The sequence below is a fragment of the Sinocyclocheilus anshuiensis genome, unplaced genomic scaffold (assembly GCF_001515605.1).
Source record: "Sinocyclocheilus anshuiensis isolate Anshui unplaced genomic scaffold, SAMN03320099.WGS_v1.1 scaffold160, whole genome shotgun sequence".
Taxonomy (NCBI): Eukaryota; Metazoa; Chordata; class Actinopteri; order Cypriniformes; family Cyprinidae; genus Sinocyclocheilus; species Sinocyclocheilus anshuiensis.
The window spans coordinates 594,548-607,094 of record NW_015554119.1 but is presented as its reverse complement, the minus strand read 5'-3'; the positions used below and the strand labels follow the sequence as shown (position 1 = coordinate 607,094).

General features: G+C 36.3%; 1 protein-coding gene and 1 pseudogene across 3 annotated transcripts in view; one reads left to right on the top strand and one right to left on the bottom strand.

Annotated features, from left to right (window-relative positions):
* The window catches only part of LOC107669937 (tetranectin-like), a 6,560-nt pseudogene extending 4,394 nt beyond the window's left edge, over window positions 1-2,166 (top strand).
* Window positions 2,167-6,508: 4,342 nt separating this feature from the next.
* LOC107670014 (CUB domain-containing protein 1-like) overlaps window positions 6,509-12,547 on the bottom strand; it is a 12,122-nt gene continuing 6,083 nt past the window's right edge. For 2 of the 3 annotated variants that reach the window (XM_016462480.1, XM_016462482.1), the window contains exons 3-9: window positions 12,100-12,456; window positions 11,648-12,013; window positions 11,295-11,492; window positions 9,902-10,279; window positions 8,834-9,190; window positions 8,611-8,698; window positions 6,509-7,495 (exon numbers count right to left, since the gene is read on the bottom strand). In XM_016462480.1, the coding sequence (XP_016317966.1) occupies window positions 6,946-7,495; window positions 8,611-8,698; window positions 8,834-9,190; window positions 9,902-10,279; window positions 11,295-11,492; window positions 11,648-12,013; window positions 12,100-12,456 (2,294 nt within the window). In that variant the 3' untranslated portion in view covers window positions 6,509-6,945. Of the gene's footprint in view, window positions 7,496-8,610; window positions 8,699-8,833; window positions 9,191-9,901; window positions 10,280-11,294; window positions 11,493-11,647; window positions 12,014-12,099; window positions 12,473-12,547 lie in introns of all 3 variants that reach the window. The other variant, XM_016462481.1, reaches the window with a different exon arrangement.

The following is a 12,547-nucleotide window of genomic DNA, read 5'->3' as shown; positions in this document are numbered from 1 at the left end:
GTGTGTGTGTGTGTGTGAGTGAGAGTGTGTGTGTGGTGTATGAGGACGTCACTCCTCCGCTCTGCTCAGGATGAAGAACAAACGTAGCAGGTTCTTATTACAGCAGTTTTCCTCTGTGAGCGGAGCTGAGAAGCAGAGATCTCTCCTCATTCTCCAGACTTCACCACGAGACTCAGAGATGGTTGTCTTCTGCTGGGAGTCCTGCTGCTCCTCACACACACCTCACACCAGCAGAACACTCCCAAAAAGAAGCCCAACGCTAAAAAAGGTGAGGCAGGATGATTTTTGCTAATTTTTGTCTTGAGTTCCATCATTTATTCAAGTTGAAAGCAGCTTTGTGTGAATTCTAGAAGTTGAGAAAGTTCAGTTGCAGAGCATCATTGTTGATGTTTGAAGAAAAGTGGACTCAGTTTGAAGTTTCCTACTCCGTAAGCAGTGATATGTTTAATACATTTGTGTGGGTTTTTTTTTATCTTAAAATAGCTCATTTTCAATTTCAATCAGTTTAATACAATTGATTCTCAAGTTGCACGTTATATAATAATCAATACTGAATGTATACACAGTAAAAAAAAATCTGCCTGGACTTAGTATTATTATTATTATTTGGTAATGTTTCTGTTAACCCTAAAACACAAGCCAATGAAGTGCTCAGTTGAAAATACAGGTAAAACACCTGTAAATAATAATAATAATAAATATGGAAAATTCCTTAATATTAATACAGTACATTGTGCCCTTTTTTTACAGATATATTGCATTAAGAAAACAAACTTTTGTAATGCATCCATACATTTTACATTTTATTATTATTATTTTTATTTTTTGTCAATCCCATTCTCAGTAAACAGTGTTCTCAATTGTGATTCTCTCATTACAGTAATATTTTAATCAGTATAAATTACATCTTAATGGTCTGAAAACATGTTTGATTTACTTCATCCTAAAATCTATTCTCTAAGACTCAGATACTCGAGTCAGCGCTGCTTTGGAGGACCTGCAACAGCAGATCAATGACATTGTGGTGGAACTGAATCTTCTAAAGGAGCAGCAGGCCCTGCAGACTGGTGAGAACTTCACTGAGTTTCCCCATTACGCCTTAAATCCACCTGCATAAAGACATGCTCTGATAAAGACATTAGTGAAGCATCTAGACAATATCTATCCTAGTTTATTTGACTCCAAAAAAAAGAAGTTGGGATTCTGTCTGGCCCTTGAGCTCAGAAAAAAAATAAAACGTTGTTCTGCAGACTGTGGCGTATTGTTTGGATTAGAGTTTCTCCCTTACATAAGACACATGGACTCCACATGTCGCTTTTGATGCTTTTTACAGCTTGTGTTTTCCCTGGAGAACATTGAGTCAGATGTTGTCCAGTGTTTGATGTATGAGTCAATAATACTAAAATAACCCTGCTTAGCATACATTACACTTTTTTATTTTAAAAAGAAAACAAAAATGCTGTTGTACATTGTATGAGGCATTTAAAGAAAGCTAAACAAGTGTCTTTATTGTCCACTAGTCTGTCTGAGAGGCACGAAGATCTCTGGTAAGTGTTTTCTGGTGGACATCGTGAAGAAGCGCTACCACACGGCCAGTGAAGACTGCATCGGCAAGGGCGATCCTTAGCACTCCGCTGTCTTCTGACGAAAACACACGACTCTACGATTACATGCGCCAGAGCATCGGACCGGACGCTGAAATCTGGCTGGGCATCAATGACATGCAGACGGAGGGCGTGTGGATGGACCAGGCCGGCTCAAATATTCGCTACAAGAACTGGAAGCTCCCGCAGCCCGACGGCAGCAGCGCGGAGAACTGCGCCGTACTCTCCGGCTCTTCCGGCGGGAAGTGGCTGGATGAGAACTGTCGCGAGGAGAGAGCGTCCGTCTGCGAGTTCAACATCGCCTGAGATCATCGCGTTTGCTTGGCCTTAGCTGTCCTTTTCATTGCACAATCCTACTTGCATTGTTTTTGCTCCGTAATTGTATATTTTTCTTTTGAGGAGAACAAAGATTGTCATTTTACTCCATAAAAATGTTCAGATACCAAAGCTGATCTATAATCAAAAACTGAACGCTGTAATAAAAGACAAGTCTAGTTCATTTCTGGACAGTCTCCATAAGATCTAGCCAAAAACACAAACTAAACAAACACATTAAAGAAGCCGTTCACACAAAAATGAAAATGTACTGACCCTCAAGCCATCCAAACATCACAATAATAATCCACACTGGACTCCAGTCCATCAATTAAATTGTTGTGAAGGTAAAAGCTGTGTGTTTGTAAGAAACAAATCCATCATTAAGATGTTTTAACTTCAAACTGTTGCTTCTGGCTAAAATACATAATCCATAATAATGATACCTCCAGTGAAAAAGTCCATCCCCTGTTGTCCTCCCACATTAAAAACAAACCAACATATTTGATTAGAGTTGTTTTGGACGGGTTTCGCTAAATGCTGCTTGATCTTTACATATTTCTCTCCTGATTCAGAGAAGAAGACTTTTTCACTGAGGAATGCAATATTACGGATAGAGCACTCATTTTTTCACCGGAAGCAATGGTTTGCAATTAAATCAATTTATTGATGTATTTATTTCTTACAAATATGCACTTTTTTTTTTTTACTTCACAAGTCGGTAAATTATGGACTGGAGTCGTGTGGATTACTTCTGGATTACCATTATGTTTTTATCAGCTGTTTGGACTCTCATTCTGACGGCACCCATTCACTGCAGAGGATCCATTGGTGAGCAAGTGAAGTAATGCTAAATTACTCCAAATCTGTTCTGATGAAGAAACAAACTCATCTATATCTTTTTCATTTCATTTATTTTGAAGCAGTTTTTCATTTTTAGGTGAACGATTCCTTTAAGATTAAAGATTATTTTTACAAAGAATTCCAGCCACTTGATAAACGATGATTCCAATTGAACGATGATTATCTCAGATTGCTAGTTTAGTTACTTGTTTATCTTCTAACAAACTAAATGTCTTGCCTGATATAACCTGAACATATATTTTTATCTCAATAAAGTGTTTATCAAAAATATGCTTGTATTCAGCAGATTTCTGCAGAATTGAAATGCTCATTACATATTCATTTATTATATTTTGACTAATTTGATTATACTTTCACCTGCCATTGAGTTTTGAATTGCCAGCTCCATTTATAACATTTTACAACCCCAACACCAGAAAAGTTGGGAGGTTTTGTAAAATGCAATAAAATCAAGAATCTGTGATTTGTTAATTCTCTTAAACTTTTATTTAATTTGGAAAAGATTTCCAAAGTTTTCACTGACCAACTTAAATGTATTTTGTAAATATAAACAAATTTTGCTTTTGATGGCTGCAACACACTACAAAAAAGTTTGGACAGAGGCAAAATAAAAGTGGAAAGGTTCGAGAATATCCAAATTAAACTCTTTTGAAACAGTTCACATTAAGCAGGTGAATTGGTAATAGATGAGTGCATGTTTGGGTATAAAAGGAGCATCTCAGTCTTTGCCAGCAAAGCTGGATCATGGCTCATCACTTTGTGCCAAATTTCATGAGAGTCAAAAATCACAAAAGTCATCAAAAATCACATTTCTCTCAATGCAAAATCGTAAAGAATTTAGGTTTCACCAACTACCATAAATAATATTGTGAAAAGATTCAGGGAATCCAGAGAAATCTCAGTCTGTGTAGGGCAAGGCAGGAAACCTCAGTTAAATGTGAGTGAGCCATCATGCTGCAGGGTTAAATATAGCCACATGGGCTCAGGAGTACTTCAGAAAACCGCTGTCACTTAACACAGTCTGCCACTGCATGAATAAATGCAACTTGACTCTCTGTTACTGTAGGAGAAAGCTAAACATCAGTTCGATGCAGTGATGCCACAGGGTTCTCTGGGCCAGAGCTCATCTCCACATTCGAGTCCACATTTCAACTGGTTTCTGGGAAAAAATGGACGTCGACTTCTCAGTCCCAAAGACCAAAGGGAGCATCCAGACTTTCATCAGTGGCAGATCTGTCATGGTTTATGGGTGCAGCAGAGCAAACTGCATGGGTGACTAGAATATGTGTGTGAAGGTACCATTGACATGGAGGCATATTCTGGAATTGAACAGAGACATATACTGCCATCAAGATGACATCTTTCATGGGAAGTCCATGGTTGTTAAATCAAGACAATGCCAGGTCTCATTCGGCATGTGCTACAACAGTGTGGTTTGTAGACACTGAGTGAATGTGCTAGATCAGTCCAGATCCGTCTCCTATTGAACATGTATGACCAGTCATGAAAAAGAGAATCAGAAAACGACGATCACAGACTGCTGAGCATCTGAAGTCTTGTATCATGCAAGATTGGACAAAAATATTGCTGGCAAAACTGTAACAATTAGTATCCTCAATTCCCAAACAATTAAACAGGGAAAGGTGTTAAAATTAAAAGGAAAGGTGATGTGACAGTGGTAAACATGCCTCTGACCCAACTTTTTTTGGAGTGTGTTGCAGCCATTAAAATTAAAATGTGTTTACATTTACAAAAAATTTAGTTGGCCAGTGAAAACACATTATTTTTTTTCTTTGTACTTTAGTCAATTAAATAAAGGTTAAAGAGAATTAACAAATAACATCATATTGATTTATGGCATTTCATAAAACGTTTCTGGAATTGGGGTTGTACCTAAGGATGCACAATATCACTTATCGGCTGATATGAAAGGTTCAACGTTATCGGTCACTCTCATTTCTGCCTATTTTTACATGTAGATTGCCTCTGCTATCATCTATCACTCACTTAAGGGCATAAACACAGTTGTAATATCAAAATTAATATTACTTTTTCAAACAGTACATTATAATGCTGTGATGCTTAGAATCGATCTATGAGTATGTCATGATCTATAGTGTCGAACGCAGCACTAAGATCAAGTAAAACTAGCAATGTAGGTTTTATATCTAAGTTCTTCACTTTTTTATTATTTTATATATAATTTTCCCTTAAATACACTTATAATGTTAATCAAGGTTTCTTGCACCAAAAACAATCATAATTAATTTTTTGATGATAATTTTCAACCTACTTTCTGACTTTCTTACAATTAAACAAGCTATTTTGCTATTGTAAAATATATGTAAATGGCCTCTGTTGTGATTGGCTGATTTGTGCATATGGGCCTCATATATCAGGGCAGTTTAAATTTAAAAATTAAAACTAAAACAATTTAAAAAAATACATTTTCATTATTTTAAATAAAATAAACCTGAATTTAAATAAAATATTTAAAAATTATGATTTTATTTAAGCAATTTGATGCTAAAGCATAATTTAGTTTAACGTGTACTAAAATAACTAAAACTGAAACAAAATTAATAAGAGCTATATAGACATATTAAAAATAATAATAAAAATTACAAAATATTTACATTTTTTACATTTATTTGGAATTTTTTATTTTGTATTTTTATAAAACGGGCAATATAGATCCGTCTCCTATTGAACATGTATGACCAGTCATGAAAAAGAGAATCAGAAAACGACGATCACAGACTGCTGAGCATCTGAAGTCTTGTATCATGCAAGATTGGACAAAAATATTGCTGGCAAAACTGTAACAATTAGTATCCTCAATTCCCAAACAATTAAACAGGGAAAGGTGTTAAAATTAAAAGGAAAGGTGATGTGACAGTGGTAAACATGCCTCTGACCCAACTTTTTTTGGAGTGTGTTGCAGCCATTAAAATTAAAATGTGTTTACATTTACAAAAAATTTAGTTGGCCAGTGAAAACACATTATTTTTTTTCTTTGTACTTTAGTCAATTAAATAAAGGTTAAAGAGAATTAACAAATAACATCATATTGATTTATGGCATTTCATAAAACGTTTCTGGAATTGGGGTTGTACCTAAGGATGCACAATATCACTTATCGGCTGATATGAAAGGTTCAACGTTATCGGTCACTCTCATTTCTGCCTATTTTTACATGTAGATTGCCTCTGCTATCATCTATCACTCACTTAAGGGCATAAACACAGTTGTAATATCAAAATTAATATTACTTTTTCAAACAGTACATTATAATGCTGTGATGCTTAGCTTTAGTTTTAGACTTTAATGACTGATTTGTAGTTTTTTATTTTTTTATTTATTGAGTATCAATAAATCATTGATATCAACATTTATTGGTTATTGAGCATGACATGAAAATAATTTATTAGTATCAAACAGAATTGTATTAATATATAAAGTGAATATTAAATATTAAATTTTAATTTAAATCTAGCCTTTAAAACAACTGATTTTATTATCGGGCATGACATGAAAATAATAAGAATTTCTATATTGCTGCATCCCTAATTTTGCCATGTAAAATACCATGCATCTTAACATCTATTCCACAGAGTTCTTCTGAATTTTCTTCAAAGCCATTGCAGAAAATGTGAAAACTCTGCATCTGATTCTGACCTGTGTGATTGTCTTCATTCCTAATATATTCTGAACAGAGGGGAACATCTATTAAAATACCTGAGAATTTATTTTAAGAATGCATGAAGTAAACGTACAGAATTGAATAAACACATATGAAACCTGTAGCCTGGAGATAATCACTGTTAAAACAAATCAAATATCCAATAGATAAAGTCACGGAACACTTCCACCAAGGGATTCAGCTCTCAAACGGCTCCAACAAGAGCGTTATTTCTGTACATTCAGGCTAAAAGCCCATAAAAAAATCTTTAAAACCCCATTTTTAATAAAATATAAATGCAAGATACACACATGACCACTAGAGCGGCGAGAGAGAGCGTGTCCTTTTTGCATTAGTTCAAAGCTTTACAAAAAAAACATTGTGCACACATGCGCAGGCTTGCAGCTTATGGCTTTTCTGCTCTCCCAATAAAATCTGACACAGTTTTTAGCGAGCAGCCATTTAATTATATCCTCATCCTCACATGGCTTCCTCGTATTCTGGCTCAGGATAAGAATCAGAGTCCGAATCCATTTGAGGTTGTAGTCTGGATTCATCAGCAGACAGACGAATGGGATTTATATCCCCGCCACTCTTGAAAGTGTTCAGCGCATTAGCTATCATCCTACGATCTTCGAATCCTAAGCTTCCCTGCGATATGAGCGGCGAGCGAGGCCTCGGGAGGTTAAAGGTGGTGGTTGGGTTTAGGAAAGGCTGAAATGCATCTCCTTCTCTTGTGTCCAGCGAATATTCAGCAGACAAATCCGTAGCTGCTGGGATGGAGTCCGTGGGGCCTGTGAACGGACGGTACGCGTCCACCTGATGTCCATTGCTCCAGGCTCCACTGTCAACCTCTGCAGGTTGGTTCTTGTCCAGAAGATGTCCGTACATGGTGGGGTCGTCGATCGAGGCATAGACGTGGGACTCATTGTCTGCTCTGGATTTTGGGAAGCCGGCGTTACCTGGGAGGACAGGTTTCCCTCGGGGTATATAGATGGAGGATCTGTTGGCTTTTGGTTTGTTTTTCCTTCTAAAAGAGAAGAAAATAGTTTCAAAATGTTATTTATTCCTAAAATTACACAATCAGGAGTGAACTTTAAGTTCGAGGCTACATGTTTTAATTCTAGATTTATGTTTGTCAGTGGAAAAGGTCCGAATATCTGCAAAATTATTCATAATATATCAAGAAGCAATGGCAAAATTCTCAAACTTAATTCAGCTTTGTTCAGAATAGCATACTACTAAACTACTGTTACAGTATGTAGTATATATACTATTTTTTGCATGCATTTAATACTTAGATATGTAGTACATCTGTGCCAAAACATCTTTTTCAACTCACTATTTCATCTGATTGCCAAAAGTTCTCTCCATTTGCACAAAATCGGATGAAAAAGCAAAAGAACTGTAATTATTGCCAGGAATGCACTGAATTAAACATGGCACACAGTGATGTCATTTGACAATATTTAAAACAGTGTTATTTTAGAATCATTTATACACTATTATACTTTTTTCTTAAATATTTGTAATATTTTCCCCCTTTTGAATTTATTTAATTCGGTTACTGTTTTAGTAACTTTGTTATGTGTTTTTGTCATTTTTATATATATTTTATATATATAGCTTTTATACATTTTCATACCATTTTTAGTTATTTTAATATTCAAGTTAAACTAAATAATAATTAGAAATGTAAGAAAAGTTTTTCCTAATTATATTTCAAGCAATGACATTTTTCAATGGTTTTAGTTACCAATAACAGGTTTGAAATGTTGCATATGCAACAGTATAAAATATGCAAATTAATTTCAGAGGGGGAAAAAAAAGTTGTTTAATACTATTAATAAAACTAGTAAAAAAATCGCTATATTCCATTCTGAACATTGCCATAACTATCTGGCTTATGATTTTATTTGGTAATCTAACTGTACTATCTGTGTGCATGATGCAGTTTACATTTTAAATATGTATTTTATTTTATTTTATTGTTATTTTATTGCCTGATTTAGGGCTGCTGCTACTTGGAGCAGCCACAATTATCCATTTGTTTCAGAAAAAAAAATGTTTTATGCCCAACATTATTCAGACATTATTCAGGATGAAAAAGTTTGACAACAAATACCAAAGAAAATTCAGACTTACTTTCGAATGACGCACACAACTATAATTGCGATGATTACCAACAACAACAGCACCCCGACTACAGCCAAGATAATGCCCAGGAACTTCTCTGTACAGAGAGAAAAACAGTAGGAATGATTATCTTTTATTGTAATACTTGTAAACTAACACAACAATGTAGACTGTGATCAATGAACAAACATAAAAATGAAGACAGAATTTGAAATGAAAGCCTTTTGCTTACTGGTTTCCTTCTGCAGACTGATCTTTGAGAGCACAGCGAAGCGGCCGCTCTTGGGCTCGCAGTTGGACATGTTCAGGTAGAAGCTCTGCTGCTGGACGACGGGGCTGGTGAAGCTCTGATCTTCTCTCCAGGACTGCGTTTGGCCTTGAGAGTCCAGTGGTCCGACTGTGACCTCGGTGTGACCCGAGTCACATGTGGGGTTGACGATATTGGAGAACAGCAGCTCGGCCTTGTACTCTTGAGGAACGTAGACGATCCATGAGGCGGACGAGGAAGGGTTCATGTCGTCTGGCCAGTTTGGTGTCGCAAAGTACGTGGGTCCCGAAATGAGAGGAGATACAGTGTAGATTACATTTTCTGTGAAGAAAACAGAAAGACACTGCAATGAAACTCTCAGCTCTCAGTTGGGTAAAACCTTTGTTCTTTACTTTCTATTCATCAAAAGCATCTTGAAAAATGTAAAACATCTCATGGTTTCTACAAACATGTTTAGCACCATAACTGTTTTCAACATAATAATAATAAGAAAGATTTCTGAAGGATCGTGTGACACTGAAGACTGGAGTAATTATGCTGGAAATTCAGCTTTGCATCAGACAAATAAATTACATTTTAAAATATATTTAAATAGAAAACCAGTAGTTTAAATTGTAATAATATTGTAGATTACTATTTCAAATAAATGCTGTTCTTTTGAACTTTCTATTCATCAGAGAATCCTGAAAAATCTATCTCTGTTTTTCAACATTGATAATTATAATCAAAAATGTTTCTTGAGCATCAAATCAGCATATGAGAGTGATTTCTGAAGGAGCGTGTGACACTGAAGACTGGAGTAATTATGCTGGAAATTCAGCTTTGCATCAGACAAATAAATTACATTTTAAAATATATTTAAATAGAAAACCAGTAGTTTAAATTGTAATAATATTGTACAATTTTACTGTTTTTACTGTATTTTTAAACAAATAAATGTAGCCTTGGTGAGCATAAGAGACTTTCAAAAACCTCCCAAAAAAAAAATAATAATAATAATAATTCCAAACTTTTGACTAGTAGTTTACTTACCAGTGATCTCTGGACTAATGCCGAATTTTAAGAAAGGTTGTTTCTCCTGGCTCAGGTCTTTTTTATTGTTAGGCATTACAGTAATGGAAACATTCCCTTTGATTTGGATTTTTTGGATAGCGCCTTCAGCTGCAGAGCAAAACAGGCCAATGTTGGAGCCCTCGGTCTCAGAGATGACCAGCGAGACTCTCTCATTACACTGCTTGTCTGGTACAGACTGGTGCAGGTTTCCTTTTGGAGACATGAGATCCACGGTGCCTTGATCCCACACACGGAGCAGCCAGGTGAACTGATGGAGGGGGACAGGAAGACTAGGATCCAGAGCGGGAATGGTGAGGGGTGTCCCACTGACGTCACGGGCAGACACACTCGAACAGTCTATAATTAAATGGAGGAAAGGGAAGAAAGATGAACAAATCAAAATAATGTGGTGAAGGAATCTCAAAATGGTTCTGTCAAGATTTAAAGACTATATAAATCACGTCTGCAAGAGCGTCAAAGGCTGCCGTGCACGAACACTGATAGTTTTGTCATTTGTTATTGGACAAATGGATTTGTTCTGTAAAGTATTATTCATCCACAGTTTGGTTTTTTGAAATTGTCAGTTTGGGGAGTTTTGAATCGTTATCTAGCCAATAAATAAATAAATAAATAAAAAGTCCCTGGTACACTTTCCCCCAAAAATGTCCTGTAATGAACAGTGCAAAATTCTGAAGAACTAGCCCCTTTTCCATTCTTGAGTTCAGTTTGAATTTAACTGGCCACACTCCACAGGAAGTTGAATTGGAATGACAAGAAAGGAATTTACTGAATCGTGATTCAAATATATTCAAAACAGATAGCGCACTGTCCTAAAACTTTAACTAAAATGAAAATGGAAAATATAAAAATAAAAATTGATTCAAAATATTAATTAAAACTATAATAGTATATTAATTACATTAAAATAACACTGGTGATCTCCCACTTAGGTCTTCAAGAGTGAATTTATTCAAAATGATCAAATATATAAACAAACACTTATGACATTTGAAACTTGATCTAACTTCAAGGCTTTGTAAATATTATATAGGGCCTATATATATATATACATAGCATATTAAAAATTGCTGTTGATTTTGATTATATTTTAGTTTATTTTAATTACTTCCACACATTCAAATTCAAATTGCAATTCTACACCCCGTTTGATACTGAATTAAATATGAAAACACAAGTCACATTGCAGTACATACCCCAAAACAAAAATAGCCAGAAGAGCTGTCAGCACATCAGTTTCAATGTCTTAGAAAAGAGAAGTCTGTCTGATTTTACCAATCTGGTGAGTCAAAGCCAGATTAAACAAGTATTTTTCCATGTCTAAAGCTTTTCCTTTTCATTATGTTATAGTTACCTATGACTTTGGTGGCTGTCAGCTGCAGATCCTGCACGGGGCAGTCGAGGAAGGACAGGTCAGCTTTGGTGCCAGCAGGAACCACTATTTTCTCCTGTATCAAAGAGTTCAAGCTCATTTCACAGTACGACTCTGGGTTTTTATTTTCTATTTGCAGGCTCAATCCCTCCTCATTCCGGAGATCCACAGTGCAAAGATCTGAATGGAATAGGAAGATGAACAGCCTGTTATTTATCAGCAACTCAGAAGCATGACATGTTCAAGGTACCAAACTGACCGTAAAAAGGCCCCAAACTCAAAAACAATATGATTTCAGACACACAACCAAATCTACATGCTTAATTTCTCCTTACATGGAATCCCACTCCTGAACACCTCCACGTTGAAGTTCAAGGAAAGCCCAGGAACATTCGCCCCTTTCTTTGCATCACAATTGGTCAGAGTCAGGCTGAAATCTCCCTGTTTATTAGTCGGCTGAATGTCTGTTGGGGCCTTTGTGAATGAAGTCTTGTCTCCCAGTGCATAATCGCACATAACAATGTTCTTTTGGCATTCTGGTGGAGTGTAATGTTGAAAGTAAACAGTAAAATTGTGCATAGGCTTAACAGCAAAGTTCCACTTAATTTTTTCTTCATTGTAGTAGCCTGTGGCGTAATTTGGTGTGAAGAAATCAGCAGATGACGGTCCTCCGGGCAGCTTGACGTCCACCTCAACTAGTGCTGGAGATGCAAAGAACGAGAAATAAAATTAGGTAAGAAACTAAACACTGATTAAAATGTTCTTGTTGCAAATCACTACTTCTAACCTGTTGCTGCTGGTCCCATGGACACTTTGAAGTTAGATGGGTTCAGGTCTGTCCCTTTGGGAACCTCCAGAGCCACTCGACCTTTATACAAGACCTGGATACGGCTGATGGTACCGTTCCCACAGAACGTGCCGATGTTGGCTGGTCCTGCGCGCTGGTATGTAATGATGGTGTAGGTGTGTTTGTCTGGACAGGATTCTGAAGGCTTGATCTGTCTCATTCCTGGAGATGGGAAGTCCAGTTGAAACATCCTGCCTGACAGAACCTTCAGATCCCAGGTGAAGGTTCTGCTGAACTCCAGGAATCGTGTAGAATCTGGATGCACTGCAATGATGCTACAGCCTGGTGTTGCGCAATCTGTGTAGAGATTTAAAGGGGTCATATGATGCGATTTCAAGTTTTCCTTTCTCTTTGGAGTGTTACAAGCTGATTGTGCATAGATAAGATC